Raw genomic sequence first — 27595 nt, forward strand, 5'->3', positions numbered from 1 at the left:
GCGGGCGGCCGACCGGAGCCGAGCGCAGCCGAGCCGGGCCGAGCCGGGCCGAGCCGGGCCGAGCCGGGCCGGGCCGGACCCAGGAGCGCGCGGGCGATGCGGGAGGCCAGGCCGGGGTCGGCGGGCCCCTGATCCCTGCGCCCCAGGCCAGCCAGGGAGCCCCGCGGCGGCCGCGCGCTCCAGCCGCCGGCCCGCCATGGCCGGGGTCAGCTACGCGGCGCCCTGGTGGGTGAGCCTCCTGCACCGGCTGCCCCACTTCGACCTGCACTGGGAGACCACCAGCAGCCAGTTCCGGCCCGAGGACACCGACTACCAGCAGGTGACGCGGGCCCCCTGGGTCGGGGGTCAGATCTCGGGTCACGGCCCCTCCATTCCGAGGTTCACGGCCCCCCTCCCTGCGGGTTACGATCCCCCTTCCCAGGGTCACGGCCCCCTCTTTCTTCAAGGTCTAAAGACTTCCTATCCCCCACCGACGGTCACGGCCCCCTCCTCCGCCGTGGGTCCTGAGCCCCCCTCCCCGAGGGTCATGGTCCTCTCCTCCTTGAGGGTCTAAAGGCTCCCCACCCTCCATGGAGGATTATGACCCACTCCTCCTCGTGGATTCCAGCACCCGTTCTTCTGGAGAGCCTCCTGCTGGGTCACAGGTCTCACCTGCTTGAGAGTCTAAGGATCCCCCCGCCCCCACACAATCCCCCATGGAGGGTCCACAGCCCTGCAGATTCTAGCCTTCTCTTCTGGAGCCACTAAGAGCCTCCTTTCTGGGGTTAGGAGGAGCCGCCTCCTTGCCCTCCATGGAGACCCCTCTGCCAGCTGTCAGTGCCTGCTAAGGCCCCTGACCAGGGGCGGCCTGGGGGTGTTGCCAGGCAGAGCTCCCTACCCAGAGGACCCAGGGCCCTGAGACCACAGCCCATGCCTGAGAACATTGGGTGAAGCCAGGTGGGGATTCCTTACCCCTCACCCCCAGCCGGGGAATCCCACTCACTGCCAAGCTTTTGGTGGGTGAGTGGTCTGGGTAGATGCCAGCCCTCCCTGGCTGGTAATGACCCCGTGCTGGGCGGCCAAGCTGTGGGATGTACACACGGTGCCTGCCCAGAGACCCGGCTGCCTGTAGTCCTGAGGGAGGGAGGGAGGCCTGGCCACAGGGACGCCAGATTGGCCTCAGTCTGGAAGGCTGGAAAGGGGCAGCGCCTGGGCAGAGCTGGGGAGTGGCACGGACCCTTCGCAGCCCTCTCCCCGAGTAACCAGACTGTACCAGTGGAGCCCTAGGTTTGGGGTCATGCCAAGCCCAAGCGCCACCCCTGCCACTGAGCCACTGCTGTTTGAGTGCAGGGCAGGGGACCCGGCTGTGGACATTTCCTTCCTGCCTGGGGATCCGGATTCCACACACCCAGTGACTGGGGTGCCTGGTCACCCAGAACACCTCTGAGTTCCTCTTTGGTGATGAATGCAGAGCCCCAGGGTGGGGTGGGAATGACTTTGCTTGTAAGATGGCCTGGGAGTCCGGTATCCGTGGACCGTGTCACCCCTCTCCAGTTCAGAGCTCTTTCCTCTTTGGTCTCCCTTGTCCAGAGGTGGAGAACCGGAAGCACCCCAGCTCTGCAGGGGAGCCTGCCGCCCCAGCCTCAGTGTTCACGTGGTGCCCGGTCCCCCAGCCCTGCTGATCTGTCTCTAAGCAGACTAGAAAGGGGGCTAGGGATTGGCCCATGCATACCCAGGGACAGCAGGATTCTTATAAAACCGGATGCCGTGTTCTAGAAGCCCAGCCCTGGGGGGCTGACCAGTGTGAGGGCAACACCACTCCTCCATGCACCCCAGGAACTTCACCTGGGGTGGCTCTGCCACACCTGTCCCTGGGGCCCTGCTTCCACAGAACAGGACAATGTACCTTACTTTAGCAAGTTCTCTGCCACTTGTCAGTTCTGAAGCTCCAGGGGTACCCGGGGTGTCTGTGACCCACGTGGAGCTTTCCTGCTGGCCCGTGGGCTGCCACCTGCCCATGCTGCCCACCATGGTTGAACTGGCTGCCATCCCTCCTGCCCTCCGAGGCGCCCGGACATGCGGTGGGAAGTGAGCGAGGGGCCAATGCCTGCGGCCCCTGGAGGCGTCAGGAGTGGTGGCCAGGCCCCTCTCCGCTCAGCCCGGCCTCCCGCAGGGCCCTTTGCTCCTGAGAGGGCCCTGGTTTCTGCCGCGGGGGAGGTTCTGACTCACTCTCTCTCCTCCTCTCCCCGCGGAGCAGAATTAGCCGCTGAATAATTCACGGTGTGGAAAGCAGCCTGGTTCCGTCCCCCCCCCCACCTCGCTGCTGGCTCAGGGCTGTGGAGCTAGCCGGACCTGGGAGTCGTCCTGCCCCTGCCCTCCTGTGCTGGTGCTTTTGGGCAAGCACTTGACCTCTCTGAGCCTTCACTGCCTCATTCCTGAATCTGGGCTGGTGCGCCTTCTTTGCAGGGCTGGTAGGGAGGTGAGGGAGGGCCCCGTGCTCCTGCTCTGTGTTGGGTGTGCAGCCCAAAGAGCTCCCTTTCTGGGTGGGTGGGCGATGGTTTGGCGTGGGCCCTGGCCTAGGGCCTCTTCCTGCCTCCCCTGGGGGAGCATTCCTAGCTGTGGGGGGATGGCCGCCCTCATCCCGCTGGTGGGTGGTGGACCCCGTATCCTCCTGATTTGGGGCACCCCTCTTGGCCTGGGAGCCTGTCTGTGTCTGGCACCCACCTGGGCTGCAGGGGCCTAGCAGTCTTCTCCCCCCATGTGGGCTGGGCCCAGCTGGGGAGGGACTTCTGCTTCCCAGGCCGCCCAGGGGAAAGGCGGGGCCTGATGCAGGAGTAGAGGGGTGGTATGGCCTGGGGAGACCAGCTGTTGACCTTCGCTGTTTCCTGCCCCCACCACCCACTGCTGGGAGCCCGGTGAAACCCACTGGAAACCCCATGGGCCAGACCCTGTTTGGGGGTGCTGTTTGGGGCTATCGCTAGCCTTTTCTCACACAAATCTGGAAGATGAGGACAGTCGTCTCCATTGTACAGATTAGCAAACTGAGGCTTAAAACGGAGATTGGCTGAGAATCACATAGCGAGTGGGTGGTAGGGCCGGAATCCTGCTTCAGGCCCCTTGCCCCTGTCCCCCTAGGAGCCAGAGTCAGCCTTGGGGAACAGGGGCTTCCTGAGTCCCCGACGGCTGGCCCCCTGCAGGGGATGTGACTGAGGGATTCGGTGCTGTTGGAGGCTGTTCTGCGGGCTCTCAGAGCCCTGGCCGGCCCTGTGCTAGGGGCTTGGAGCCTCTGCAAGACCAAGGATCGGGTTTTGCATCCTAAAGGCTTGTGATTTCTCTTGGCTCCGTATTCCCGAGGCCTCCACCCTGGAGAGGAGGGGCTCCCTGGCCGTGACTTCTGTCTCCTGGGGGCTCATGCTGTTTGCTGAATCGACAGACTGCAGGAGGGTGCTGCTGTGGGTTCTGTGGGGCCTGATGGGATCTGCGGGCTGGCAGGTGCTGGAAGGGGCAGAAGGCTTCTGGGGTCTGCTCGGTGCCGCCCCACCCCCGCACCTGCCTGCCTGGCTGCCGGCCTGGCTCCCCCGGGACTGGGCTATTGCCAGCATGCCAGGAGCTCCCCAAACCTGGGGCAGCTGATGGCGGGATGCTCGCTTTACAGGGGAGGGGGCGCAGGCCCAGAGGAGGGAGGAGACTCCCTGGTGGTTGCATAGCCTGTGACCTGATGTGGCTTGAGGCCAATCTGTCCTCCATGGTGAAGGTCAGGGCTGTCATGGCTGCAGGCGGGGGGTGGGGGGAGAGTCTCAGAGCCCTCTCCGCAGACCGGAGTGCGGGTGCCTGGCTGCGGGGTGCCCAGCCTGGGCTCGAGTTCTGTAGCTTCCCACTTGTGTGACCTTGGGTGGGTCCATCCACCTCTCTGGGCTTCACCTGGGAGGGGGATCTGCCCCCTTAATTCCTACCAGCCCTTCCCGACTCCCCCCTCCCAAGCCTCCCACACCCCTGGTGTCCTGAGGCAGAGGTCACACTCACTCTCTGCCCTCAGTCTCTCTCATTGTCGCTCACTGTCTCCACCAGTGAAGGGGGGACTGGAAGCTGTGAGCTGGAGAACAGTACAGCCTGGTATGGTGGTGCTGTGATCAGGTCAGGACTAGGCCTGCGGAAGTCCAACAGTCAGGGAAGGCTTCTTGTAGGAGGCGCTACCTTGCCTGCCGTGGAGGCGGTGAGCCAGGCTGTGAACGACCGGAAGGCGAGGACCTGCCTGGAGCTTGGCGTGCAGTGGGCACACCAGCTCACCTTCCACGTCAGCCCAGCGTGTGGGGCCCATTTCCCATTAAAGCCCTGAGTGCTCGGATGTTCCCATCGAGACCCTAAAGATAAGACCGAGGTGGCTGTGCAGAGACCTTGTGGAAGAGGGTTCTAGGCAGTGGGAACTGCCCATGCAAAGGCCCTGAGGCAGAGAGAAGCCTGGGCCTCAGCCCAAAATAAGGGAGTCCCTCTGGTCTGAACATGCTGCCTCAGAGCTGGTGAGTGCTCTGTGCCCGGGGTTGTGTGAGGCCAGCCTGGAAGGCCACTTAGGCAGGACCCACAGGAGCCAGTAGTCTCCTAGCAGAGACCACAGCACCCTGGTTTAACGCTGTGACTCAAGCAGGGTCAGCGTGTGCCTGTGAGTGAGGCTGGCTCCGTTGGCACCATCTCCACAATCAGGAGGAAATTCACTCTGGTTAAAAACAGCATTTATCGCCTCTCTTCTGGTTTATGAAAGTAAGACACATTCATGGAACACTTGGAAAATAGGAAAGAGTGTGGGGACAGGAAAAAAAAGTCCCTATTGCTGGAGTCTGTCCATGCGCTTATACCCGGGGAGGGGTGCCACCTAAGACTAGAATTTGTCACCTGCTTTTAAACATCATGTCTTTTGGACCATGTCCTTGGTCCATGGTTCTTGGTGCTTGCCCAGCATCCCACGACACCAGTCAGGATTCTAAGGCTCCCAGTGACAGAAACGTGCCAAACGTAACAGAGCACACCGAGGGGCTGCGTGGAAGCTTCTAGAGCACGCCCTGCGTGGACAGCAGCTGTGAGGGTGCAGGGGGGGCAGGGAAGCCCCTGCTGGGCGAAATCAACTTTGTCAGTTTCGCTCTTAGCCAGTGTCCGGGCGCTGGGGAGAACCGACTGTCACGTGGCCCTTTGGCTGGGAGGTGAGGCTGCTGGCTGCCTCTGCCACCAGGTTTACACCCGCTGAGGGGCAGGTGTTGGGATGAAACTCTTGCCTGGCGCTGGTGTGGGCTCTGCGCCGCCAGGCGCCGTCTTTGGGCCTTTCTGGGGCTCCTGGTTTTCTCGGGTCTGAAGATGCGGTGACCAGCTCTGTCCCCAGCACTGTACTGCCCTGCCTGGGGGACAAAACAGCTGGGAGGGCTCCTGTTTTGGCTCTGACCAGGGGCTCTTGGTCAGGCTCTGGGCTGGATGCTCTGTGGCTCTGACCCCCAAGCTACAGCTGCCCTACCGAAGAGGCTCATGGCGTTTGTTTTGTAAGCTGTTTGTTTCTGGGAAGCCAAACAGCAACACTACAGAAGTGAAACTGAGGCCCCTGGCCAGCCAGCATCAGTGGGCTGGGAGACACGGACAGGCTCCAGCTCCAGCCCAGCGCTGCCCTGCCTGCGGCCACAGCCCCTGTGCGCTTTCCGAGGCTGGTCCCCCCAGCAGGTGCTAGTGCAGGAAGGCTCAGAGGGTGTTGGGACCAGACCCCCACTGGCCAAGGCAGCTCTGCTGAGTCCTTGGCTGGAGAGGAAGAACCGAATCTGCAGCCCAGGGCCTGGATCACAGAGAGAGAGAAAGTGCCCCACGTGGCCCCCGAAGAACTGGGGCACGTGACAGAGGGCGGGTGCAGCAGGACCCAGGAGCGCTTGGCTGTGCCCATTGCTGCCTCCTGGGATCTGCGGGGAGCCCACCCTAAGCCCTGTGCTGGGCCGGGACACACACATGGCCCCCAGGCGGCTCTCAGGGGCTTCCCAGGATCTTGCGGAGGGTGAGGACCCAGACCCACGGTCGGGTTGCTGCAGCTCAGCGTGGCGAGGCTCTCATGGCACACACCGGGCGGGCGCTGTCGCCCAGAGCAGGGAGCCACACGCTGCCAGAGGTGGGGGGTACTTTGCAGAGGACACCCGTGGCTAAGGTCCCAGGCCTGCCCGGGGGTCCCTGCTGCAGAGGGGATGCAGATGCCCCAGAATTGGGTCTGCCGCCTGCCCTGCTGGACTCCCGAGGGGCCCATGCACCGCGGACATCTGCTGAGGCAGCGGGTGCCCTTCGTGCCACGGACGGGGCTGTTGGAGGCTGCAGCGGGCCTCCAGGCCTGCAGCCCAGCGTCAGGGGCAGGACAGGGCCCGCGCCTGGTGCCAGCTGGCCCTGAGGCTGCTCTGCTTCTTGTCCAGAGTCGGGGCAGGCGCCCGGTGTGCCCTCAGGGAGCAGGGCCAGGGGAGGGTTGAGCGACTTCCTGGGCTGGGCCTGGCGGAGCTGAGGGGTGCCGGGGTCTGCACGTGGGCTGGGCGGGCTGCCGGGGGGGGGCGCTGCCTCCGTTCACACTGCCCCCCACTCAGGGCCTGGGCTCTTCATGTGCCGCTGGGCTCCTACACACACGCAGGCTGCAGCCCCTGCTTGGTGCGCCCCTCCCCCTCCCGGGAGGTGGCTGGCTGAGGCTGGGTCCCCTCAGAGGGGCAGGTGGGCTCTGAACGGTAGGTGTGCCAAGGGCGCTTGGTTTTGTCCGCAGCACCCTCTAGAGCCAGGTGTGTCCTGTGTTGGCCGAGGGCACGGGGTGAGGCCGGGCTGCCCAAAGCCTGAGTGGCCCCTTGCTTCTGCCTCTGAGAAGAGCGCCAGGCGCGGTGCCACTCTGCCCGGCTCCCCTGCTCCCCTGCTCCGGCCCCGTGCGCCCTGGGCTGGGTTCCTGACCGTTGCGAGGGGCCCTCCAGACTGCTGACCCCTGAGTCGGGTTGGGCTGTGCCCCCGGGTGGAGACGAGCCCTGGGCTGGGCTCTGGTCTGGATGATGATGTGACCGCCTGTCTGGTAGCTCCTGGCTACATCTGAGGTCTGTCGCGTGCACCTGCAGGGGCGGCGGGGGGAGAGGCGCTTGCAGACAGGCTGGTGAAGAGCAGAGTTTTCTGGGTGTCATGCTGGGAGACGTGTTAGGGCACCGGGACCGAAATAGACACGCTCGCGGCTTCGAGGGCCGCGCCGGCGTCTCGTTCTCTGGTGTCTGCTCCCTCCGCCAGCAGGCGGGGCGCGGGTGGCGGGAGAGCGGGGCCTCGGTGTCCTTCCACGTGGCCCACAGGCCTGGAGGGCAGCAGGGAGTGCTGGGCCTGGGGGGTGACCCACCAGAGCTTCTCTCTGGGGCTTCACCCAAGTCCCGCCTCGCTGGGCCTGTGTCCCGGTGATTCCTGGCGGGGCAGGGTGGGGTGTGCCCGTGAGGATGTGAGGCGCAGCTGGAGCGTGTCTGTGTGCAGCCTGGTGGCCTGGACCTAGGACCTCAGGGCGGGGGGACTTGGACAGACAGCTGGGCCCCTCCCGGGCTCCTGCATGCTGGCCGCTGGCTGTGCTTTCTCCAGGCATGGCCACGAGCTCACCATCATGGAATTCGTGAAACCCAAGCCTGGCTCGGTGGAAAATCTGTTTTTAATTTCTGGCCAGCATCTGGGAGCCACAGCCAAGTACGTTCGGGGTGGGGGGCAGCGGGCTGCACAACCGGCTCAGCTCCACGGCCCTCAGCGCCCAGCCAGCCTGGCCCAGGAGGTGAGGGGGCCTCTTCTGGAACTTTCCTCAGGAGGCCTGTACTGGCTCACACCCTGTCTCCATTACTCAAGTGTGGGGGCCCTGGAGGGACACTCAAGTGTCCCTTCTGGCCCCAGGCCCCTGGCCTGGAGGATGGTGCCACCCCTGCCCTGGGTGGTCTGGGGACCAACAAGGCCGTGTGTGTAACTTGGCTACAGTGGGCGCTGAGGCAGAGGGCCGGCGCTAGGGGAGGGTGCAGTGCCACGTGGGGTGCGTCCTTCCCAGCGGGAGACCCCAGACATAGGAGCTGTGGCAGCAGCTCAGCCTGGTGCCCCTCCCCTTTCCTCGCCCAGGCCCAGGGCTCCAGCAAGGACATCTCTGGGTTCCTAGAGGGTGCCTTGGGGTGTGGGACCCTGCCAGCCTCCCGGACGCCCTGACCTGGTCTCTTCCTCTGGAGAAGGGCCTATGGCAGCCCCAGGGCTGGGGTGGGCAAGCCCCAGAGGCACTGGAGGGGTCCATGGCTTCCCCCTTCCCACTCCACCCCTACCTACTGGAGCCCCCGCTCCGCTGTCAGGGGCTGCAGGCTCAGGCCTGACCCCTGCCTTGGTCACAGCTGCCGGGGCCCCCCAGGACGCAGGTCTGCAGCCTGGACCTGGTGCTGGGCCCTCACTCACACTGTCCCTCTCTGGGAGTGCTCACCCCACACCTCACCATGCCCTGCTGGCACCCACTGACCCTGCGATGGCAGTTTAGGGCACCCCCTGAAGCTTCTGCACCCCTCCCCCGATCTCCCTGGTTCCCACAGTCTGTGCTTCCAGGCCTGCACTGCTGGGGTCTTGGGAGATGCCAGCCCACCAGGAGCTGTGTCTGCGGGTCCCATGCCCTCCCGTGCCCAGGGCCAGGCCTGGCACTGAGTATGGACACCGTGTGTGCTAATGGTCCTCAGTCTGGGACCAGCTCCGGGCCGGAGGCCCTGTGCGTGGTGAATCCGGCCTGCTACTCCAGAGAGGCCGGTGTGACCAACGTGAGGACACAGGAGTGCGGGCTGGTGAGGTTCCAGGTCCCTGGTGGAATTTGGACTTGCCTCCTCTTTGCAGCCTTGCTCTTTACCAGCTGGCCAGGCCACCTCCCCCGGAGAGTTGGTACGGGGGGAGGGGGGCAGGGCCCGAGTGGCGGGGGGCAGCCCTTCTCTGGGGGCTCCCGCTCTGGCAGGCACACAGCCCTCCCGAGTCCCTCTCATCCGCCCGGCAGCGGTGGGACCTCAGGCTGCGGTCACGCCCCCGGGCTGGGATCCCGGCCCCACCCCACTAGCACATGACCTGGAGGAAGGGCCCGATCTCCCGGAGCCTACCCAAGTCACCCCTGGACTGCTGGTCCCAAGTCCCCCTGCCAGCGCCGGCACCTGGGTGCACGTGATTTCCCACAAGGAGGCCCGCCACTGGGACGGCCGGGTGGCGGGAAGCGGCCTCTGGCGCTGTGCTTGGGGCAGCCATAGGCCCAGACTTCCCATCAGAACCTCCGTGAGGGTCTCCCGGTGGGGCGGTGTCTCCCCAGCCTGGCTGCGGGCTTGTGGTGGCCTGCAGAGGGGCTGAGTGGACAGGCCAGCTCTCGGGGTCAGTTGCTAATGGCACGGCAGTGGCTCTGCCGGGAGGGGTGCGTGTTCAGCAGGCAGTGTGTCCGTGGTTCTGATGTGCTCCCCGCGTGTGGCGTGCTCCCTCGCAGGCTTCCATGCCATGTGCTGCCAGGACGCCTAGCTGGAGCTGCCTGTGCAGGTGACACGTGGAGGTGCTGCCCCAGGGTCATGCGTGGCCCTGCCGGCCTGGTGGCCTGGGGCCTCCTGGTGCAGCCCGAGCCGGCGCTGTGTGGTGCGCATACCCGTGCGTTGACAGCCCACGTCTGGGCTGTGCCGAAGGAGCAGGGCGGGCGGAGCGGGCCAGCAGCGGATCGTGGAGGGGACAGGCCTGCAACCTTGTGCTCTGTCACGCTGTGGCCTCCCGGCTGCGATGGGGCTGAGCCTCTGCTGCACGGGCTTTTATTAGTAAGATTTGGTGACACACCATGGCCCTACCCTTACAGGGCCGGCTGGATAGCCCCCTTGTAGCCGGACTGCCAGCAAGCCTGAGGCTGAGCTGGGGATCCGCCCACCCTGTTGGGACCACCCACCTGCACAGGGAGCCCGCTGAGGGTCACACAGAGACCACTTCTGCCCTCGGGCCCCTGTCCCTTGTCCCCTCGCCGGGGCTGGCAGGACCTGCTGGAGGCCAGGGACTTGTTGGGTCCCCTGATAGGCCTCAGATGTGGGCCTGGGCCTGAACTGAGACGGAGTGAGGCTTCAGACCCTGAGCTCTGGCTCATCCGGTGTTTCCAGAGCCGGTGGGGACTCTGGGGGCCTTAGGGCCTGGGGGGAGTGCGTGGACACACGGCCGGGCCGGGGCCTCCTCGGTGGATACATTCCACGGCAGGGGCTGCAGGGCCTTGGGAAGGGTGGGGTGGTCTAGGGCTGAGAAACAGCGGCTGTGGGGCCGGGGGGGGTGGGTGGACAGGGCCCCCCCAGCCCAGCGCACGTGTGTCCACGCCGAGTCCTCACGGCGCAGCGCTTGAGGCGCGCTCAGGGGGCAGGCGGCCAGCGCTGTGGCCCGCGGTCGGGATACGGGCCCCAGCGCCTTGTCTCGCCTGACTGAGTGCTGACATCACTTCCATCACAGACGGAAAATTCCATTTGGTCAGAGCCCAGATGCTGATCAAACATTTCCCATTCAGAGGGGACGCCAGGCTGTTGAAAGGGAAGGCGGGGCCGCCACGGGAATGCCAGGGGAAGGCTGTTCTCTGGACCAGGGCAGAGGTCAGGCCAGGCCCCCCGGGCCCCTGGGCGGGAGGAAGCAGCTGCCCGCTGCCGTGCGCCCCAGGCCTGGCTCCTGCACCCACGTGGGCTCTGCTGGTCTGCAGCAGTGGGCTGGGACCCTGTGTCATCCAGGAGGAGGGTGCTGTCACCTCTCCAGGGGGCTGAGTGAGGCTGTCCTGGTGTAGGCCCCGCAGCCTGCCTTCTGGGGCTGTGCCAGGGGCCACGAGCAGCCCAGTGGGGTCCAGGTTTAAGGCTGGCCCCGTCCAGAAGGAAGCCGTCCTGCCAGAGAGCAAGCTGCCCCAGCCTGTCAGAGCTTGGGGTGGGGGGCAGGGGCCCCGTGTTTCTGAGTGTCCACTGTGGGCCAGGCCTCAGGGCCAGAGGGGGCACCACCCCAGCTACATTGATGAGCTCAGCGAGGCCTTTCCAGCACCCCCTAGGGGAGGTGTGGGCAGACAGACCCAGCGCTTAAATGGTGGAAATAGGGCCCTGTCCTCACAGTCAGGAAGGGCGTTCTGGAGCTGGGCAGACAGAACAGGAGGGGAGGGGGCGGAACCCCAGCTGCCCGGACGCCTGGCTTCCTGTGTGTTGGGCTAAAGGGGTGACATATAGCACCTGGGTCTCTGCCTGTCCTTGCCTTCAGGGAAGCCTCTGGAAGTCACTCTCCTGCCCTCAGGTACCCCTCCCGGAGGAGCCCCGGGACACACTCTCACCCTCAAGGCCCTGGACCTGGGGCTCCCCAGCGCTGGGCCTGCCTTGCCCCTGCCCGTCACTTGTTCAGCCCAGGAGGCAGGGGTGGGACGGGAGGCTCCTCCCCCAGGGCTGTGACTTTTAGGGCCCCCAGGCAGGTGGCTGTGCCTGTGCGTGAGGCTGCCCTCGGCTGGCTGACGCCTCTCTCCGCTCCCCGTCGCTGGCAGGGGTCCGATGCCCAGGTGCTTGGGAACCCCTCCCCGCCTGCCCCCCCAAGACCACAGAGCTTCCAGCCACAGGCTGCTGTTGGCACTGCTGCTGGGAGCTCAGCGGCGGCAGCTTCACGTGCGTGTGCGTGAGTGTCAGGATGTGTGTGAGTGTACGTGTGTGGGTGTGAGCGAGCATGTGAACACGTGTGGGCATGAATACGCGTGTGTGGGCGTGAACGTGCACACGCTCACTTTGTCCGTGAGCAGCCTGGACTCCCCTGCAGCAGCTGGGACACCGGCTCCCTGTCCCCAGCCCACCCGGCTGCGTGGGTAGAGCTGGCCTGGGAGCGGCACCCCGAGGGCTCCCCACGGAGGCACTGTTCTAAGTCTTTACGGGTATTAGCTCATTTCATCTCACAGCAGCCCTGCTAGGTTAGGGAGTGATGCCACTGGCCCTGTTCTATACGCGGGGAAACTGAGGCACAGGGCCACTGACTCACGGTCACATCCTAGAACCAGGCAAAGCCACGTTCGAACCCCAGCCCTCTGGTTCCCCTCGAGACCAGCCGCCCCTCTGGGCTGGGCAGGAGCCACTCCCCCACACCTCTGTCCGGCAGCAGGCGGTTCTCGGCCTCCTGGTGGCGACACCCGGGGTGTCCCTCCCCTCGACCTCTGCTCCTGGGGGACTGGGCACCAGCAGGGACTGCAGCATCGCCATAAGCCGGCCCTTCTCCCACGTGACAGCTGGGAGGGACTGGGAAATGTCACATTCCCAGAAGAGGAAGCAGGGCCTGCGGGAGATGCACCGGCTCTCACGTGGCAGAGCTGGGAGCAGGCCAGGGGCCTCCCACGGCTGGCTGAAAAGAGCTACTGACAGGTTTCTGGATTCGTGTTTTAATTATAAAGGTAGTACGGTTCGTGGTTTAGAAAAAAAAAAAAAAAAAGATAACCATAAAAGGAAAAAAGAAAAAAAAAGAACCCAACAGCAAAAAACAAACCAAGTCAAAGCTGTAGGAGATCCAAGTGCGCCTGCCGGGTGCCCAGGCCTGGCACAGCGCCTTCTGGGCACTGGCAGCTGCGGTGGCCTCTGCCCAGAGTGCTCTTCCCTGACCTGCTGGGTGAGGATGTGCCCTTGCAGACTTGCCCTGCTACTCCTGCCTGTTCTGCTTTTTCTGTTTTTCATGGCCCGGCTCACGTCCGGCAGGCACCAGCCCCTGCCTCCTGCACCAGCCTGGCAGCCCCGAGGACGGGGGCTATGCCTGTTGGGTGCCTGCCAGGCCCTGGCACCTGACACGTTTCTCAGACAAGCGGTGAGCCCAGCTGTGCCCCACCCCGGCCTTGCCCCAGGTGCTAGGCTCCTGCTTGGCCAGTGACGCTTATCTTACCATCGTTCTCTCATCTGGTGCACGGGACTGGGTCGTCCTGGCGCCACCCGGGCGGTGGTCTAGGCCCGCGAGCTTTTTGACGAGCCCCGATGACCGTGTGAGCCCTGGCCTCGTGCGCTGCCAGGCTGGGTGGACTCAGGGCCCCAGCGTGGGTGCCGCCTGCCCTGGGCCCGATTCCCCGGCTTCCTCACCCCAAGAGGAGTTTCCTTGAGGGGATGCGTGTAGATGCACTGATTTCAGCATCAGCTCCAAGCAAGCTGTGTTCCGCACGTGGGGGCGGGTGGGGGGGAGATCAGGCAGGAGAGGAGGTGGCGCGAGGTGGGTGGGGTGGGCCTGCCGGCCTGAGGACCGCGGTAGGCGGGCTCCGGCTGGGGGAGGAGGGGCAGCGGTTGCTGCCAGCGCACGGCCGAGCTGGGGCTGGCGGATGGGCTCGCAGAGACTCGGGGGCCAGGCTGGTGAATCGGGGCTCGTTGCTGGTGGAGATGTTCAGGCAGGCGTGTGGCGTGGTCTGACTGAGGATTTAGGGGAGCAGCCTGCAGGCGGAGGCGGCAGGGGTCCATCCACCCTTTGCCGCTGACCCGCGCGGAAGGGAGCGGCAGGGCCTGCGGCCGCTGTGCTTGCTCTCCGGCTTGCGCGTGTGAGGGCAGAGCCCACGAGGCGGTGCTGTTCCTCGCACCCTGGTGTTTGCTGTGGGGGGGGGGGGCGGGGCTTGTGGCCGACACTAGGCCCCTTAAGGTGAGTCCCCTCCCCCATGACTGGCGCCTGTCCCTCTGACGGCCCTTGATTTCCACCGGAGACCCCCTGCTGGGGCCTGGCTGGTGTCCCTGTGTGACCTTGGACAACCTCCCTCTCCCCCCCCCCGCCCCGCCCCTGGCCTCGGAGTCCCCTCTGTGACGCGAGCACCCTGGGACCCTGCCGAGGTGTGCTCTGCAGCCAGCACCCTGGGCCCGCTCCCTTCCCCCACGCCGCCGGTGGGCCAGGGTGGCCAGGTCCTGTCAGACCCTCCTGCGTGTGCGGAGCCGGGGCGGGGGTCCACACCTCCAGCACCACTTCCCGACCTCCCTTAGGCGCTGCTGCTGCTGGGGGCGGCCGCGCTGGCCTGCCTCGCCCTGGACCTCCTCTTCCTGCTCGTCCACTCCTTCTGGCTGTGCTGCCGGCGGCGCAAGAGCGACGAGCACCCGGACGCCGACTGCTGCTGCACCGCCTGGTGCGTCATCATCGCCACTCTGGTCTGCAGGTGAGCGCGCGGGGCGGGGCGGGGCGGGGCGGGCCGGGTGGGGCGTGGCCAGAGAGAGGCGGGGCCACAGACTGGGCGGGGCGGGCAGGATGGAGGGGCGACTGGGCCGAGAGGGAGAGGGGCCGGGTGGACCGGCCGGGGGCGGGGGCGGGGCAACTGGGGGCGGAGCGGGCCGGGGCTCCCAGGCCTGTGCCCTCATGCGGCCCCGCCCTGTCCCAGCGCCGGTATCGCCGTGGGGTTCTACGGCAACGGGGAGGCCAGTGACGGCATCCATCGGGCCACCTACTCGCTCCGCCACGCCAACCGCACGGTGGCGGGGGTCCAGGACCGCGTGAGTGGCCGCATGGGAGGGGGCCTCTCTTCCTGCTCGTAAACCGCGTGTGCCCCAGTGTGTGGGAGCGAGGCGTGGGCGTGTGTGGGAGCCGGCCCGTGCCCCGGCTCACGCCACCCCGAACCTGGCGCAGGTGTGGGACACCGCAGCTGCCCTGAACCGCTCGGCGGAGCCCAGCTTGCAGAGCCTGGAGCGGCAGCTGGCCGCCCGGCCAGAGCCCCTGCGGGCGGTCCAGCGGCTGCAGGGCCTGCTCGAAACGCTGCTGGGCTACACGGCTGCCATCCCATTTTGGAGGAACCCAGCCGTGTCTCTGGAGGCGCTGGCCGAGCAAGTGGACCTCTATGACTGGTACAGGTGCGGCCCTCTTTCCTGCCTGCCCCGCTCGGTTCCCACTAGTCTCTATGGGCCAGTCGGCGCCCAGCTCCCAGTGCCTGAGGTCTTTTGGGGCGAGGGGCTGGGGTCACTGGTGGTCACTGTGGCAGGAGTCCCCCATGGGGACGTACGTTACAAGAATGAGGGCAGTCTCCATATCCCAGAACTGCCTGTGGATGCTCCTCTGGGCTGTTTGCCTGGCTCTGCCCCAGCACCCCCTTTCTCCTGCCCTGGGATTGGGCCCCCTATGCCCGGCCCATGTGTACGCTGTGCCCCCAGGTGGCTTGGCTACTTGGGCCTGCTGCTGCTCGACGTGGCCATCTGCCTCCTGGTACTGGTCGGCCTCATCCGCAGCTCCAAGGGGATCCTGGTCGGGTGAGTCTGTGGGCCCTCGGGGCAGGGGGAGGGGGTGGGGCACCTGCAGCGCCATGTCCCCTGAGTCAGCCCTGTCCCACCCTCCTGTCTGCGGGTCCAGCCTGGCGTGGGGTGCAGCCCTCACCCCGGCCTGGAGGGTGCTGACTGACTCTCTTTGCCCCAAGGGTCTGCCTGCTGGGGGTCCTGGCCCTGATCATCAGCTGGGGCGCACTGGGCTTGGAGCTGGCCGTGTCTGTGGTAGGTGATGGAGAGGACAGGTGATCCCCGTCTGCTGGCCAAGCACGGGGGGAGGGGTGGGGGATGCCACACTCCTCGCCCCTCCCCTCTTCCCCTGGGGACCTGTCACGGGCACACAGCACGTCAGTCCCCGCCGCCCGCAGACTCACGCCACCTTCCTGAGCCAAACGCAGACCCTGGGGGGCCAGGCTCCACCCCTGAGAGCAGAGGGGTCTGGGGTGGGGGGGCGCCCAGCTCAGTCATCCCATCCTCCTTGCCTGCACCCACCCCAGGGCTCCAGCGACTTCTGCGTGGACCCCGACCCCTACGTGGCCAGGATGGTGGAGGAGCACTCAGTGCTGAGCGGGGGTGAGTCTGCAGTTGTGTCCCAGCCACACGTGAGTGCCAGCTCCTGCCTGCGGGGCCACAGGCCATCTGGGTCAGGCCTCGTGCTGGCTCCGTTGACAGGGGGCGAAAGTCAAGTGTGGGGCGTTCCTATGTTTCCGACATAAGTTCTGTAGGAACCGAGATCTTGGCGGCCAAGTATGGGTGCGGCGCGGAGAGGCTGCCCTGGGCCGTGATGGACCTTACTCCTGGCCCCCATCGTGCGCTGGATCCCAGAGAGCCGCCAAGAAGGGACCCGAGAGCACAGGGCGGGGCGGTGGGGGGGCGGGTGTTAGGCATTTGGGGTCCAAGGCTTCTTCCCCAGCTCTGGCTGGGCTTGAATCTCTTAGGTTTTCAAAATCAGAATTATAAGTGAATCCCCATCTCTGAACGTTGGACGCTGAATCAACACCTGTTTTAATGGGGATGCGCAGGCCACCTGCACGCCCCGGCTTCATGCCCCCTCTTTGGGGTGACGTTCTGGCCTAAGAACTGTTCTGCCCAACTGGCCTGGGAGCAGATGCCCGCCCAGGTGACCTCTGACTCCTTGCCCACCCCCAGTGCCCTGTCTGCTGCTCCCCAGAGAGGGGAGATACGAGGCTGCCCCCCAAGAGAGAATTGTGCACCTTTCAGGGACATGGCTCAGAGCAGAAGCGCCTGGGCCCTGGCCCCAGGCTCCCTGGAGACCATGTCCCCCCTCACACCTGCACGCTCACAGATACAGACAGGTGCACACGTGTGAATGCACACACACATATGCAGAAATGGGCATATAGACACCCATGTGTGCAGACATACACGTGTTCACAGATATACCTACACACACGACATGCAGACACAGCCGTACATATGCAGATAGGTGCGCGCACACGTATATGTGCACACGTGCAGATACGTGCATACACATAAATATATACAAGCAAGCACACGTATGTTCAGCATACACGCAGGTGTGGAGACACTCATACACACGTATACACAGACACGCACGTATAAATATACATCACACGCAGACGCAGACAGGCACACGCGGACGGCTGGAGTGGCTCAGCCGCCCTGACCTCTCTCCACAGACATCCTTCAGTACTACCTGGCCTGCTCGCCCCGTGCCGCCAACCCCTTCCAGCAGGTGAGAGCTCAGCTGCTCCGGCCCCGCAGAGCGTCTGGTCCCCTGGCCCCCGCCCCCGGGTGCCCACAGACTACGAGGCCCACTCTCACACCTCGTCAGGCCCCTGGGGCCCCAGGAGCTGTCGGGAGGCAGTTGGGCGAACGCCACGTTGACATTACTAACTGCCCCCGGGGTTACCACCCTGAGAGCCTCAGCACAAGCCTCTTGGGGTGGCCTGCTTAATGCCCCCAAACCCCTGGGACTCCTTTCATTTCTCAGGCTGCCCCAGCCATCCCTGTAGGGCAAAGCCGATTGTCTGGCGGGGGTGGGAGGAGCCCAGGGATGCCCCATGGAAGCAGGGGTCCTGTGCCTGCTCTGTGGAATAAGTGGATGGATGTTGTCACGGTGGAATGTGAAGGGAAGCCATGTAGCCCACTGCCTGTCATTCCACGTAACTGTGTGGCCCTCTGGGGTCCTCAGGACTGTTTATCTGCTCTAAAGACGCTGTATTTTCACCGTGTTGCCTCTGGGGTGTGTGGTCATCTGGGGGGCCAAGGAAAGGTGTCCCACAGGCCCACAGAGCAGACTGCCAGGCACAGCCATCCCACCCCACGAGCTCGTGGCCTCACAGGCTGGACGCCCCCTGGGCCGGCAGAAGCCAAAGGCACTGGAGCTGGCCTGCGCCGTGTGTGGGTGGGGACCTCGGGGAGGGGGCGACGGCTGCCCCACCCCCGCTGGGATCAGCCGGCCTCTCTGTGAGCAGAAGCTGTCGGGCAGCCACAAGGCTCTGGTGGAGATGCAGGACGTGGTGGCTGAGCTCCTGAAGACCGTCCCGCGGGAGCACCCGGCCGCCAAGGTGAGGCGTTGTGGGTGCGGCCTGGGGAGCCAGTGGGATCCCTCTTCTCATCACGAAAGGGCGGTGGGGCGCAGACACTGCTCAGGCTGCCTCCCGGGGACCCTGCTGGGGGGTCTGGCCCTCTCGCCCACCTGCCATCCTTCCCTTCACGTCCCTGAGGATTTGTGGTAGGTTTTACAATGCAGACACAGACACACACACACTCACACACGTGCGCACACACACACACATGCACACACACACATACACTATAGGACCAGTCTCACTTTGCACAGAGTATCTTGGACAATGTTTTGTTCCTTAAGATATTCTGAAAATTTCCATTGTCTTAAACTGTTCCTTAAAACGTGACTTTTAAAAGAACCAGGCCCGTGTCAGGGGACACGTGGGCGTTTGCTGTCTCGCCCGTTGCAGTGAAGGCCCCGCCCCGGCGGCCGCGTTGGGCAGGCGCTGTGTGTCCCGCTCTCCTCGCCGTCCTCCTCACGTCCTCAGCAGCCCCCTGAGACCAGGGCACAGACGTGGGGGTCCCCCTTTCTCAAAGCCAAGGGTCCTCAGGGCCTGTGCTGGGACTGTGGGGGTCAAGGGGGTCTCGACGGCAGGGTGTGGGGTGGAGGGAGGTCTGTGGCTGGTTCAGGACCCTTTCCGGAACGTTGTGCTGACCTTGCATGGTCCACGCCCTCCAGGACCCCCTGCTCCGTGTCCAGGAGGTGCTGAACGGCACGGAGGTGAACCTGCAGCACCTCACCGCCTTGGTGGACTGCCGCAGCCTGCACCTGGTGAGAGCCGTCTCCTAGAGCCGGCCCATGGCTGGGCGGGCGCGGGGAGCAGCAGGGAGCAGTGGGGAGCAGCTAGGAGCAGAGTAGGGGGAGGCGGAGCAGCTAGGGGAGGGGTGGGGGAGGGGAGCAGCTAGGTGGGGGAGGGGGAGCAGCTAGGGGAGGGCAGGGGGAGGGGAGCAGCTAGATGGGGGAGGGGAGCAGCTAGGGGAGGGCAGGGGGAGGGGAGCAGCTAGGGGAGGGGTGGGGGAGGGGAGCAGCTAGGGGAGGGGTGGGGGAGGGGAGCAGCTAGGGGAGGGGTGGGGGAGGGGGAGCAGCTAGGGGAGGGGTGGGGGAGGGGAGCAGCTAGGGGAGGGGTGGGGGAGGGGAGCAGCTAGGTGGGGGAGGGGGAGCAGCTAGGGGAGGGGTGGGGGAGGGGGAGCAGCTAGGGGAGGGGTGGGGGAGGGGAGCAGCTAGGTGGGGGAGGGGAGCAGCTAGGGGAGGGCAGGGGGAGGGGAGCAGCTAGGTGGGGGAGGGGAGCAGCTAGGTGGGGGAGGGGGAGCAGCTAGGGGAGGGGTGGGGGAGGGGGAGGGGGAGCAGTCACAGGGCCTCTGCCCAGCCTCGAGTCGGGGACGGTGCAGGCTGCTGGGGGCTCCCTGTGCACACTCCATCTCACCCTGTGCTTCCCCGTCTCTCTCTCTCGGTGTCTGTGTCCCCGTCCCCATCCCCGCCTGCCCTCAGGACTACGTGCAGGCCCTCACAGGCTTCTGCTATGATGGCGTCGAGGGCCTCATCTACCTGGCCCTCTTCTCTTTTGTCACAGCCCTCATGTTCAGCTCCATCGTCTGCAGTGTCCCACACACCTGGCAGCAGAAGAGGTGAGGGGCTCAGGGAGGTCCTGGAACCTGCCCCAGGCCACACAGCACCGGGGGCTGTGCCTTCTGGACACCCCATGTCATAGCCAAGAGACAGGGACGAAGGCCTCCTCACCTCTTGACACTCCCGGGGCCTCTGTAGCAACAGCCCAGAGGCGCTCCCGGTCCAGGCGACACTCTCGAGTCCGGAGCAGGCAGGGAGAACCGGGTCCCCTGCCTGCTGGTGCTGGCTCTGTGCCCACAGCCCTCCCCACTTTTGACTGGCTGGGCTCAGGATGTCTCATCCGTCCCCCCACCCCTGGGTGCAGGTGTGCAGTGCTGTTGAGGGGGGAGGCCAGCTGACTGGGGAACTCAGAGCTTCCGCAGGGAGTGCCCCACATGGCCCTGGCCTCCGTGGCCCCCTCAGCTGGGTGACCAGGATGGCAGCTACCTCCCATGGGCCACTGTGTCTTTATCTTTGAAATGGTGGTCCTGGTGGCCCCTGCCTCAGTCTCCCCAGTCAGTACTGGATTGAATGGTACATGGGTATGCCAGGCCCGCCTTCCTTGAGCCCCTGTGGTGTGTCTCCCACACCCACCACTTCCCCTCCCATTTGGACTGTGGCTGTTTCTTGGTGGCCCAGCTTGTTTGGCAAGTAGCCCAGCTCAGATCTCTTCCTTTTGTCTGGATTTCTACTCTGTTATTTTCTGTTGGGATGGTGTTGCTGCTAGCGGTGGCAGTAATGGTGACGATGATGCTAGTCACGGTGGTGGTGGAGGTGGTGGAGGTGATTCGGTGATTGTGATGCTGAAGATGGTGAGAATGGTGATGACAGTGGTACTCATGGGAGTGGTGATGGGGGTGGTAGTAAAGATGGCAGCTGTAGGGGAGTGGCTAAGAGCACATCCCTGGAACCTCATGGCCTGGATTCAGATCCCAGCTGTACCCTTGCTTATTGGGTGACCATAGGCAAGTCACTTAACCACTCTGGGCCTCAGTCTCCCTGCCTGTGGGATGGGAGTTAGAAGAGTACAGCCTCTTGGCGTGACGTGAACACTAGATGAACCGCTGCATGCAGGCGCTCGGCTCGGCCCTGGGCTTGGCTGGGGATTGGCACTTGGCCAGTTGCTGCTGCAGCCCCACCTGTCTCACCGAGGCCGAGGAGCACGGCGAAGGGACCCTCTGCTCCAGGCCACCCAGCCGGTGGTGGGGAGGTGGGACGTGAGCCCAGGCCTGGCCGGCCTGTACCCTCAGCACCAGGCAGCCAGTCCCAAGTCCCATCCAGACCAGGCAGAGTGTGAGGCACCACACACGAGAGCACCAGAGGCCTGGCCTCACCCTGCAGCAGCCAGGGTGGCGTGGAGGGCAGGAAGCCAGAGGGCAGCAGAGTCCAGAGGACCGGGCTCAGGCCCCCCAGGGGCGGGCTGGGGCGGCAGGGCCCAAGAGCACCCTGCTTTCCAGGCACCTGGCCCTCTGTGCTCCCCCAGGAGGGGCCCTGCCCCCTTTTTTTGGTAGACAGTCGGTGTCCGTGTGTGCAGGCTGAGGTGCAGGTTCCCTGGTGTCCCCGGGTGACTTACCCACAGTCCCATGGTGGGTCGGTGACAGAACCAGGATTGGAACCAGCTGTGTCTGCACAAGAGCTGACCCCCTGTGGGTCTCGTGGCTGGCTGCCTCACGTCAGGGCCTGAACCTGTGCTGGGTCCGTCCCTGCAGGGGCCCTGACGAGGATGGGGAGGAGGAGGCCGCCCCAGGGCCGAGGCAGGCACACGACAGCCTCTACCGCGTCCACATGCCCAGCTTGTACAGCTGCGGCAGCAGCTATGGCAGCGAGACCAGCATCCCGGCCGCGGCACACACTGTCAGCAACGCCCCGGTCACCGAGTACATGTGAGTGAGTCGTGCTGGGAGCGGGCGGGGCAGCCCAGGTTGGGACGGCAGACCCGAGCCCTGGGATAGGCTGCCTGGGACTCAGTGTGGCCGGCATGCACGGCTGCCGTGGCTTGGAGTGGGGATGCAGCCCCACTGCAGGGAGCAGGGACTTGAGCTGCTGCAGCGGGGAGGGGGTGGGGCCTTGGATGGCGGAGGGGGTGGGGCCTTGGATGGCGGAGGGGCCTCCCCGGGGGCTGTCCGGGCTCTGGGTGGGCTTGGCCTGCTGCTCCCACATGCCTGGGTCGAGGCCACAGGGAGGCCACTCTGTCAGATGGAGGGTCTGTGTTTCGTGCAAGGAATGACGTTGCCAAGGGCCCTGGGCCTGGCCACGTGGTGGGCAGGCAGCCGGCGGGGCCGGGCTGAGGCTGGCAGGTGGCCAGCATGGGCCTGCTCGGAGCCCTTCACTGTGTGCCGGGTTCCCGGGACCCCGGGCCCTTGCTGGCGGGCGGTATGCGGAGTGCTGGGGAAGATGCATGGAGTCCTCCTAGCTCCAGAATGGGCCCTGTTGGCCCAGGGCTGGGACTGCCATGGCCAGTGGTCACTCACAGCCCCCTCTTCCTCTCACCTCAGGAGCCAGAATGCCAATTTCCAGAATCCCCGCTGTGAGAACACCCCTCTCATTGGGCGCGAGTCCCCGCCGCCTTCAGTAAGTCTTGGGGACGGAGGGTGGGTAGGGGCCCTGCCCCGCCGCCTCGTGTCTGCTGTGGCCTTCACAGGCAGTGCAGGCCCTGCAGGCAGCCCCGAGCCTTCAGTGCCAGGGCTGAGGGTGGATCCCAGCCAGGGCTCTCAGGCAGGCATCTGGCCTGTGTAGACGGGGCTGGGTGAGCTCACAAGCCCCTGCGAGGGCCCTTGCATCTCTTCCCACCCCAGCCCTGCTTCCTCTTCTTTTCCTCCCTCAACTTCCTGGACTCAACCCAGGTCTCGTCTCCTGGCTCTTCCATCTGTGCCTGGTGTCCCCTCTGGTCTTGGGAATGAGACACAGAAAAGGGGACAGGGTGGGAAAGGAGCTTGTAGAGAGGCTGGGGCCCCTGGAGGGCTTCCTGGAGGTGGTGGGCCTCAAGGAACAGGGCTAGAGAGGCTGAGGGCCACCTTGCTTCAGAAATACCTGCCCGCACGTGGGGCGGCCCCGTCGTGCCCTGCAGCACAGAGCCGGCCTGGGGTGCCCTGGCCTCGGACCTGGCCCTGGCCCAGGCTGTGCGGGTTCTCAGGCCGTGTCATGCTCGGGCCACCCTCCTGTCGGCACTCTGGTCTGCACCCAAGGCCTGCTGTGGGCCGGCCCTCACCCTGGCGTTGAGGCCACCCTCTCTCTCTCTTTTTCCTGCACTCCTCCCACCCCGGGCCCTCCTAGCGCTATCTGGCTGCCCTGGACTCTGGCGGCCACACGGGCTGGCAGTTTAAGCCCATGAACAGTGCCTGAACGCTGTGGTGGCTGTGTCCTCAGAGTGACAGGTACTGACCCACCTGGGTCCCCTGCCCTGCACCGCCTGCGCACCCACACCTCCGTGCCTCACACCCTTTGCTCACTGCTAGCCCATCGCCAGTGCTGGCTCGTCGGACAGGTCCCAGCGCTGTCTCGGCTCAGCGCCCACGGGGCCAGCTTGGGGCAGTGCAGGTGGGTGGGCTTTGTGGCCCCTAGCCCAGCCACAGAGACCCTGGCCCTGGGCTGTCACCCTCACATCAGGGGCAGTGAGCCCCTGCACAGAGCCCCCTCTTCACCCCGGCCCAGCTGCAGCTGGCCACTGCCCATCTGTCACCTCCCAGCGAGTCAGCCACCCAAACCCGTGTGCGCGTGCAGGCTGTGCTTGGCGCCCTGGGGTGCGCCAGCAGGCCCGGCCCTCGAAGGGCCGCCCCACATGTCCGGAAGTGCACACAGGTGCGTGCAGAGGGGCACGCAAGCCGCTGCGGCCCTCCTCACTCCGCGCCGCACGCCTGCTCGGGCTCGTCAGGGGTCTGGGCTGCTGCCCACCGTCCCCCACCCCGTGCTGCATGTCCCTGGAACGACATGGCTCCCAGTGCCCGCTCATCCTCCTCCCAGCTCGCCTTTGCGGCCGCTGACGGGCGCTCACAGCCTTTTCCCTTCCAGGAGTCCTGGGAGGGCTCTCGGGGCCCAGGGGAGATCGTCTGTCCTGATCTGCACACTGTGGTGGGTGGCCTCGGGTTCGGAGCCCCCAGGGATTGCTGGGGGCTTGTGGCTGCGGGGTCAGCCTGCCAGGCTCCTTCCCACTGGCAACCCTTGGCACGTGCCTTGGCTTTTGTCCCCCGGATGAGTGTGTGGCCCCTTGCACACTGCTTGGTTTTAGCACACGTCTCTTCCACGTGTGTTCATTGTGAACACACGTGCACGTGCATGTGTATCAAGTGAGGCCTTCATGCTTCAGGTTGGACAAGAGTGGCCGAGATGTGCTGGCTGTCCCCGTCCCCAGCTGCCTTTGTCCCTGCGTCCGTGACCCACAAGGAACCCACAGTTTGGTTCCCATCTGAGTGGGTGGCAGCATCATCCCAGCCTGAGGGGCCTTTGTGGCTTCGGGGTCCTCCTTCCCTGGGGTGACGGGGCAGAGCAGCTGTGGAGCCTCCTCACTCCTGTGACCTGTGGTGCCTGCCGCTCTGGGCCCCTGGGGACTGTCTATGCCTTGGACACAGCCTGAGCCCACACACTCCTTCTGGCCGCCCAGCCAGGATCCCGCAGTGGGAGGAGGAGGCATGTCGGGTGCAGTGGGGAGCCTCCAAGCTCTGGTTCTTGCTGTGGGCAGAGTGCTGCCTGGCCTAATGCCACATGCCCAAGTCGGGAGCAGGGGCTGCTGTGCTCATCTCACTGGGAGAGGACGCTGGTCCCCGTCCTGAGCCTGGGGAGTGGGCGGCCAGACCTCTGCCCCCCTGGGGCTGTCACTGCCCCCAGCCCCGGCCAGGGCTCAGGAGTCCAGGCCCTGGACCAGCTGGCCCCTCCCAGAGCCCCTTCTCCCAGGGCTCTGTCAGCTGTGCCACTGTGTGGTCCTGCCCCATCCCACCCCGGGGTGCTCCGGCTCACCCCATGGAGGCCCCTGCCCTGCTGTGCCCAGTGCCTGCTGACCATCTGCCCCCTCCCCTTGTCTCCCTGCAGTACACTTCCAGCATGAGAGCCAAGTACCTCGCCACGAGCCAGCCTCGCCCCAACTCCAGCAGCAGTGGGCACTAGACCGCCCGACAGCCACCCGCCCCACGTGCCAATCGCCCCGCTCCTCCCCGTGCCAGCCTTGCTGCTTACACCCGCGGCTGCCTGCCGCACCCTCCGCACCTACCCCAGGCCTGCTGCCGGCGCCTCTGTGGCCACTCGCCCCTCTCCTCCCCTTCCTGCAGGGGCATGGAGATGCCTGGCAGGCTCCTGCTGGTGGCGACGCAGGGGCTCTGGGCCCGCACCCTCTCCTCGGGTCACACGCCTGGACACCTGGGGGTGCTGCTAGCGACGCCCGGGCCCTCCTGGCCCCCAGCCCCACGCCCCTCTGCCTCCGAGGATTCGGGGATTTGCAGAGCCCTGCGCTGGGCCAGATGCGTCGTGCTGGTGCTGCCCCTGCGGACGCCTGCAGTCTCCTCGGCTGGCAGCCGCCCCGCCCCCTCCCTCCCCCAGCCCTGATGCTTCTGTGCCTCACCTCTTAGTTCATAGGCAGCACGGCGCTCCCCTGTGTGCTGGGCATCTGGAGGGACGGCCGTGCGGACCCACCCGCCTGCTTGTCTCCCAAGCGTGGAGACCCTCTTGTGGCGCCTTCACATGCCTCTGCAGCATCTATAACTCCTTCCTTCCCTCGCCCCCCACCCCACCCCAGGCTCTCTACATCGGGTCCCCACTTCTCTGCTTCCCTCCCAGCAGCGCTCTCTCCCTCAGCACCCACCCAGCCTGTGGCACCCAGCCCTCCCCGGCGGCAGGAGACAGCAGGTGCCATGCGGAGCCCAGGCTGCTCATCGAGTGCTGGCCGCCCTCTTGGTGCCAAGACCCCCTCCCCCACCCCAGAGACTTGACAGCTTCATCCGGTTCGTTTTTTGCACTAACCACATTTGTCATCTCTAGGGCAGGCGGGGTGGCGGGCCGAGTGGCACCCGCTTTTCGGTTCCCTTTCCATCCAGGACAGGCACAGTGTCCCAGAGCCGGCTGGGGGGCTGGACCCAAGCTGGCTGTGAATGTGCCCTCGGCCCCTGCTGCCCCTCTTGGGACTAACCACTGACCTCACTCCAGCCTCTGAGAGAGAGCACCCCTGGCCAACCCAAAGCCCGCAAGTGTGACGCCGAGTCCAGGCCGGAGTTGAGTCCCAGGATAGCCGGCTGGGAGTCGGGCTGGAGAAGGTGTTTCTTCTCGTGGCGCTGCTGGGGGGTGTCGAAGACAGAGGCAGCCCAAGGGCCTGGAGACCCCTCCCTGGGCAGGCGCTGCGCCAGGGGACCGTGTCCTCAGGAATGAATGTCCCTTGGGCTGTAGGACTGAGGTCCCTGTGGCCTCAGTCTCTCTACCTGAGAAGTGGGAACAAGGCTTCCCTAAGGTGCTTTTGGCTTAGTGTACAATGTTTGCTGTGTTTCCTGCCGCAGATGGGGGTGCTACCCCCAAATCAAGTTGGGAAGTCCCCTGCCAGTCCCAGCCCTGCCCAGCCAGCCTGAAGCAAGAGAGGCCAGGTGCAGGCTCTGCCCTGTGTCAGTCCAGGGGCAGCAGAGAGCCACTTGGCAGCCACACGAGGGCCCAGGCCAGGGCAGACAGCAGCCGGCCCGGCAGTTTACAGACATGGGGGGCTCTTTCTCCCAGAGCGGCAGGGCACCCCTTCCCTAGGGTGGCCTGGAAGAGACCACCTTCCTCTGTGATCCCTTCTTTGTGCTGGTATCTGGGACCAAAAGTGTGGGTGGGCCTGGGACTAGGTCATGTCTCCCCCGCTCCTGGGGCAGCCTCTGCCCTGGACGGGGTTGGGGGAGTGAGTGGGCAAACACGGGGGTGCCCCAGGTGGGCCTAAGGGCCCGCAGCCTCGCATCTGAGCCCTTGCACACGGCCAAACCTCACTGAAAGGCACCTTGTGCTCCAGGCCCCCCCCCCCCCCCCGCTGTTCTGGACACACACACGCACGCACACACACACACACACACAAAGGTGCCACAGCCCAACCGACCAGTTTTTCTCTGGGCTCCACCGCCTGGGCGGAGCATTCCTGCTCGGCCTCGGATCAGAGGGGAGGCGCCGGCTGTGCTGCCTAGGGCGCCGCTCGGAAGCACAAACGGCCGCCCGGCCCGCGAGGCTGCCGAAATGTGAATGTACATAGCGTGAGAGCCGGGCGCCGCGCACCTGCGCCGCTCGGGGCCCCTCCGTGCGTGCGTCGTGTGCGTGTCTGCCCGCCCATCTGTGACTCCGCCCAGTTCCTTCTACTCACTGAGGCGGAAGAAAGGAAAACGGAGGAGGTTAAAAGGGGTGCAAGACCAAGCCTCGGTCCTGGAGGGGGAGCGCATCCCGCCCTTGGTTTTCTTTTTGCTCTTTAAGTTTTCAGGCCGTTTCCTAACCAGTCCCGTCCCGGTGACTTACCCGCATCCGCTCCCACCCCTGCACCTGTGGGTCTTGCCCCTCGCAGGCCCTGCAGCATCTTGGGCGGTGGTCCTCTACCACGTGGATGGGAGGCAGAGGCCCCGAGGCCCCTGACGAGTTAGGCGGGCAGGAGGGGTTCCAGTCCGGTCTCTCGCCGATGGGGCTCCTTGTGCAGGCGCACGCCCCCCCCAGCCCCCCTGGCCTGGCCTGGTGCGTGCGGTAGGGCCTGACCGGAAGCCCTGATCCTATATGCCCCTCCACACCCACCCCATCTCACTATGCAATCCCAGTCCAAGCTCCATTCCCTCCCTACCCCAGGACCCCCCGCCCAGCCCGCGAGGGGTGCGTGGGTGGCAGCCCCAAATGGGGGGACGAGCGGGGACCAGGGCCTCTTGTGCGGGCTATTTTTTTTTTTTTTAACCATAATGGTTGTGTGCCGCACCACTTTATATTTGTTACATATAATATATCTCTCGAAGTAATTTTGTTAAGACTCCCCCTCCCAGGTTTCTCTCCTGGCCCTTGCATCCCACCCACAAGGTGATTTAGCGTCCTGAGCGGGGAACTGAGGCCTGAACCGCTTGGCATTCTCCAACTTCCGTAGGGCCATGGCTGTATGTGCTGTCGCTGTGTTTCTGGGTTTTTCTGTTTGTTTTTGTTTTTTTAACTGGGTTTGGGGTTTGATTTTTATTTCTCTGGGGGCTTTATTTTTCTTGGCAAATACTAAAAATCTCGTCAATGTAGTTTCTGTGGTTTCTATTCAGCTTGGGTTTCATGTTTTAAAATAAACAAATTTTAAAAAACA

The 27595-nt window shown here is 65.2% G+C and overlaps 1 protein-coding gene across 1 annotated transcript; it reads left to right on the forward strand.

Annotated features, from left to right (window-relative positions):
- Nucleotides 1-27595, forward strand: TTYH3 (tweety family member 3). The gene is made up of 14 exons (XM_061207884.1): nt 1-319; nt 13923-14092; nt 14312-14423; nt 14557-14777; nt 15075-15170; nt 15335-15407; nt 15680-15755; nt 16844-16899; nt 17642-17734; nt 18418-18510; nt 19228-19364; nt 21054-21227; nt 21840-21915; nt 24367-27595. The coding sequence occupies exons 1-14, from the start codon at nt 197-199 to the stop codon at nt 24439-24441; spliced, it is 1575 nt and encodes a 524-aa protein (XP_061063867.1). The 5' UTR covers nt 1-196; the 3' UTR covers nt 24442-27595.

The sequence above is a fragment of the Eubalaena glacialis genome, chromosome 13 (genome assembly GCF_028564815.1).
Source record: "Eubalaena glacialis isolate mEubGla1 chromosome 13, mEubGla1.1.hap2.+ XY, whole genome shotgun sequence".
NCBI classification, from domain to species: domain Eukaryota; kingdom Metazoa; phylum Chordata; class Mammalia; order Artiodactyla; family Balaenidae; genus Eubalaena; species Eubalaena glacialis.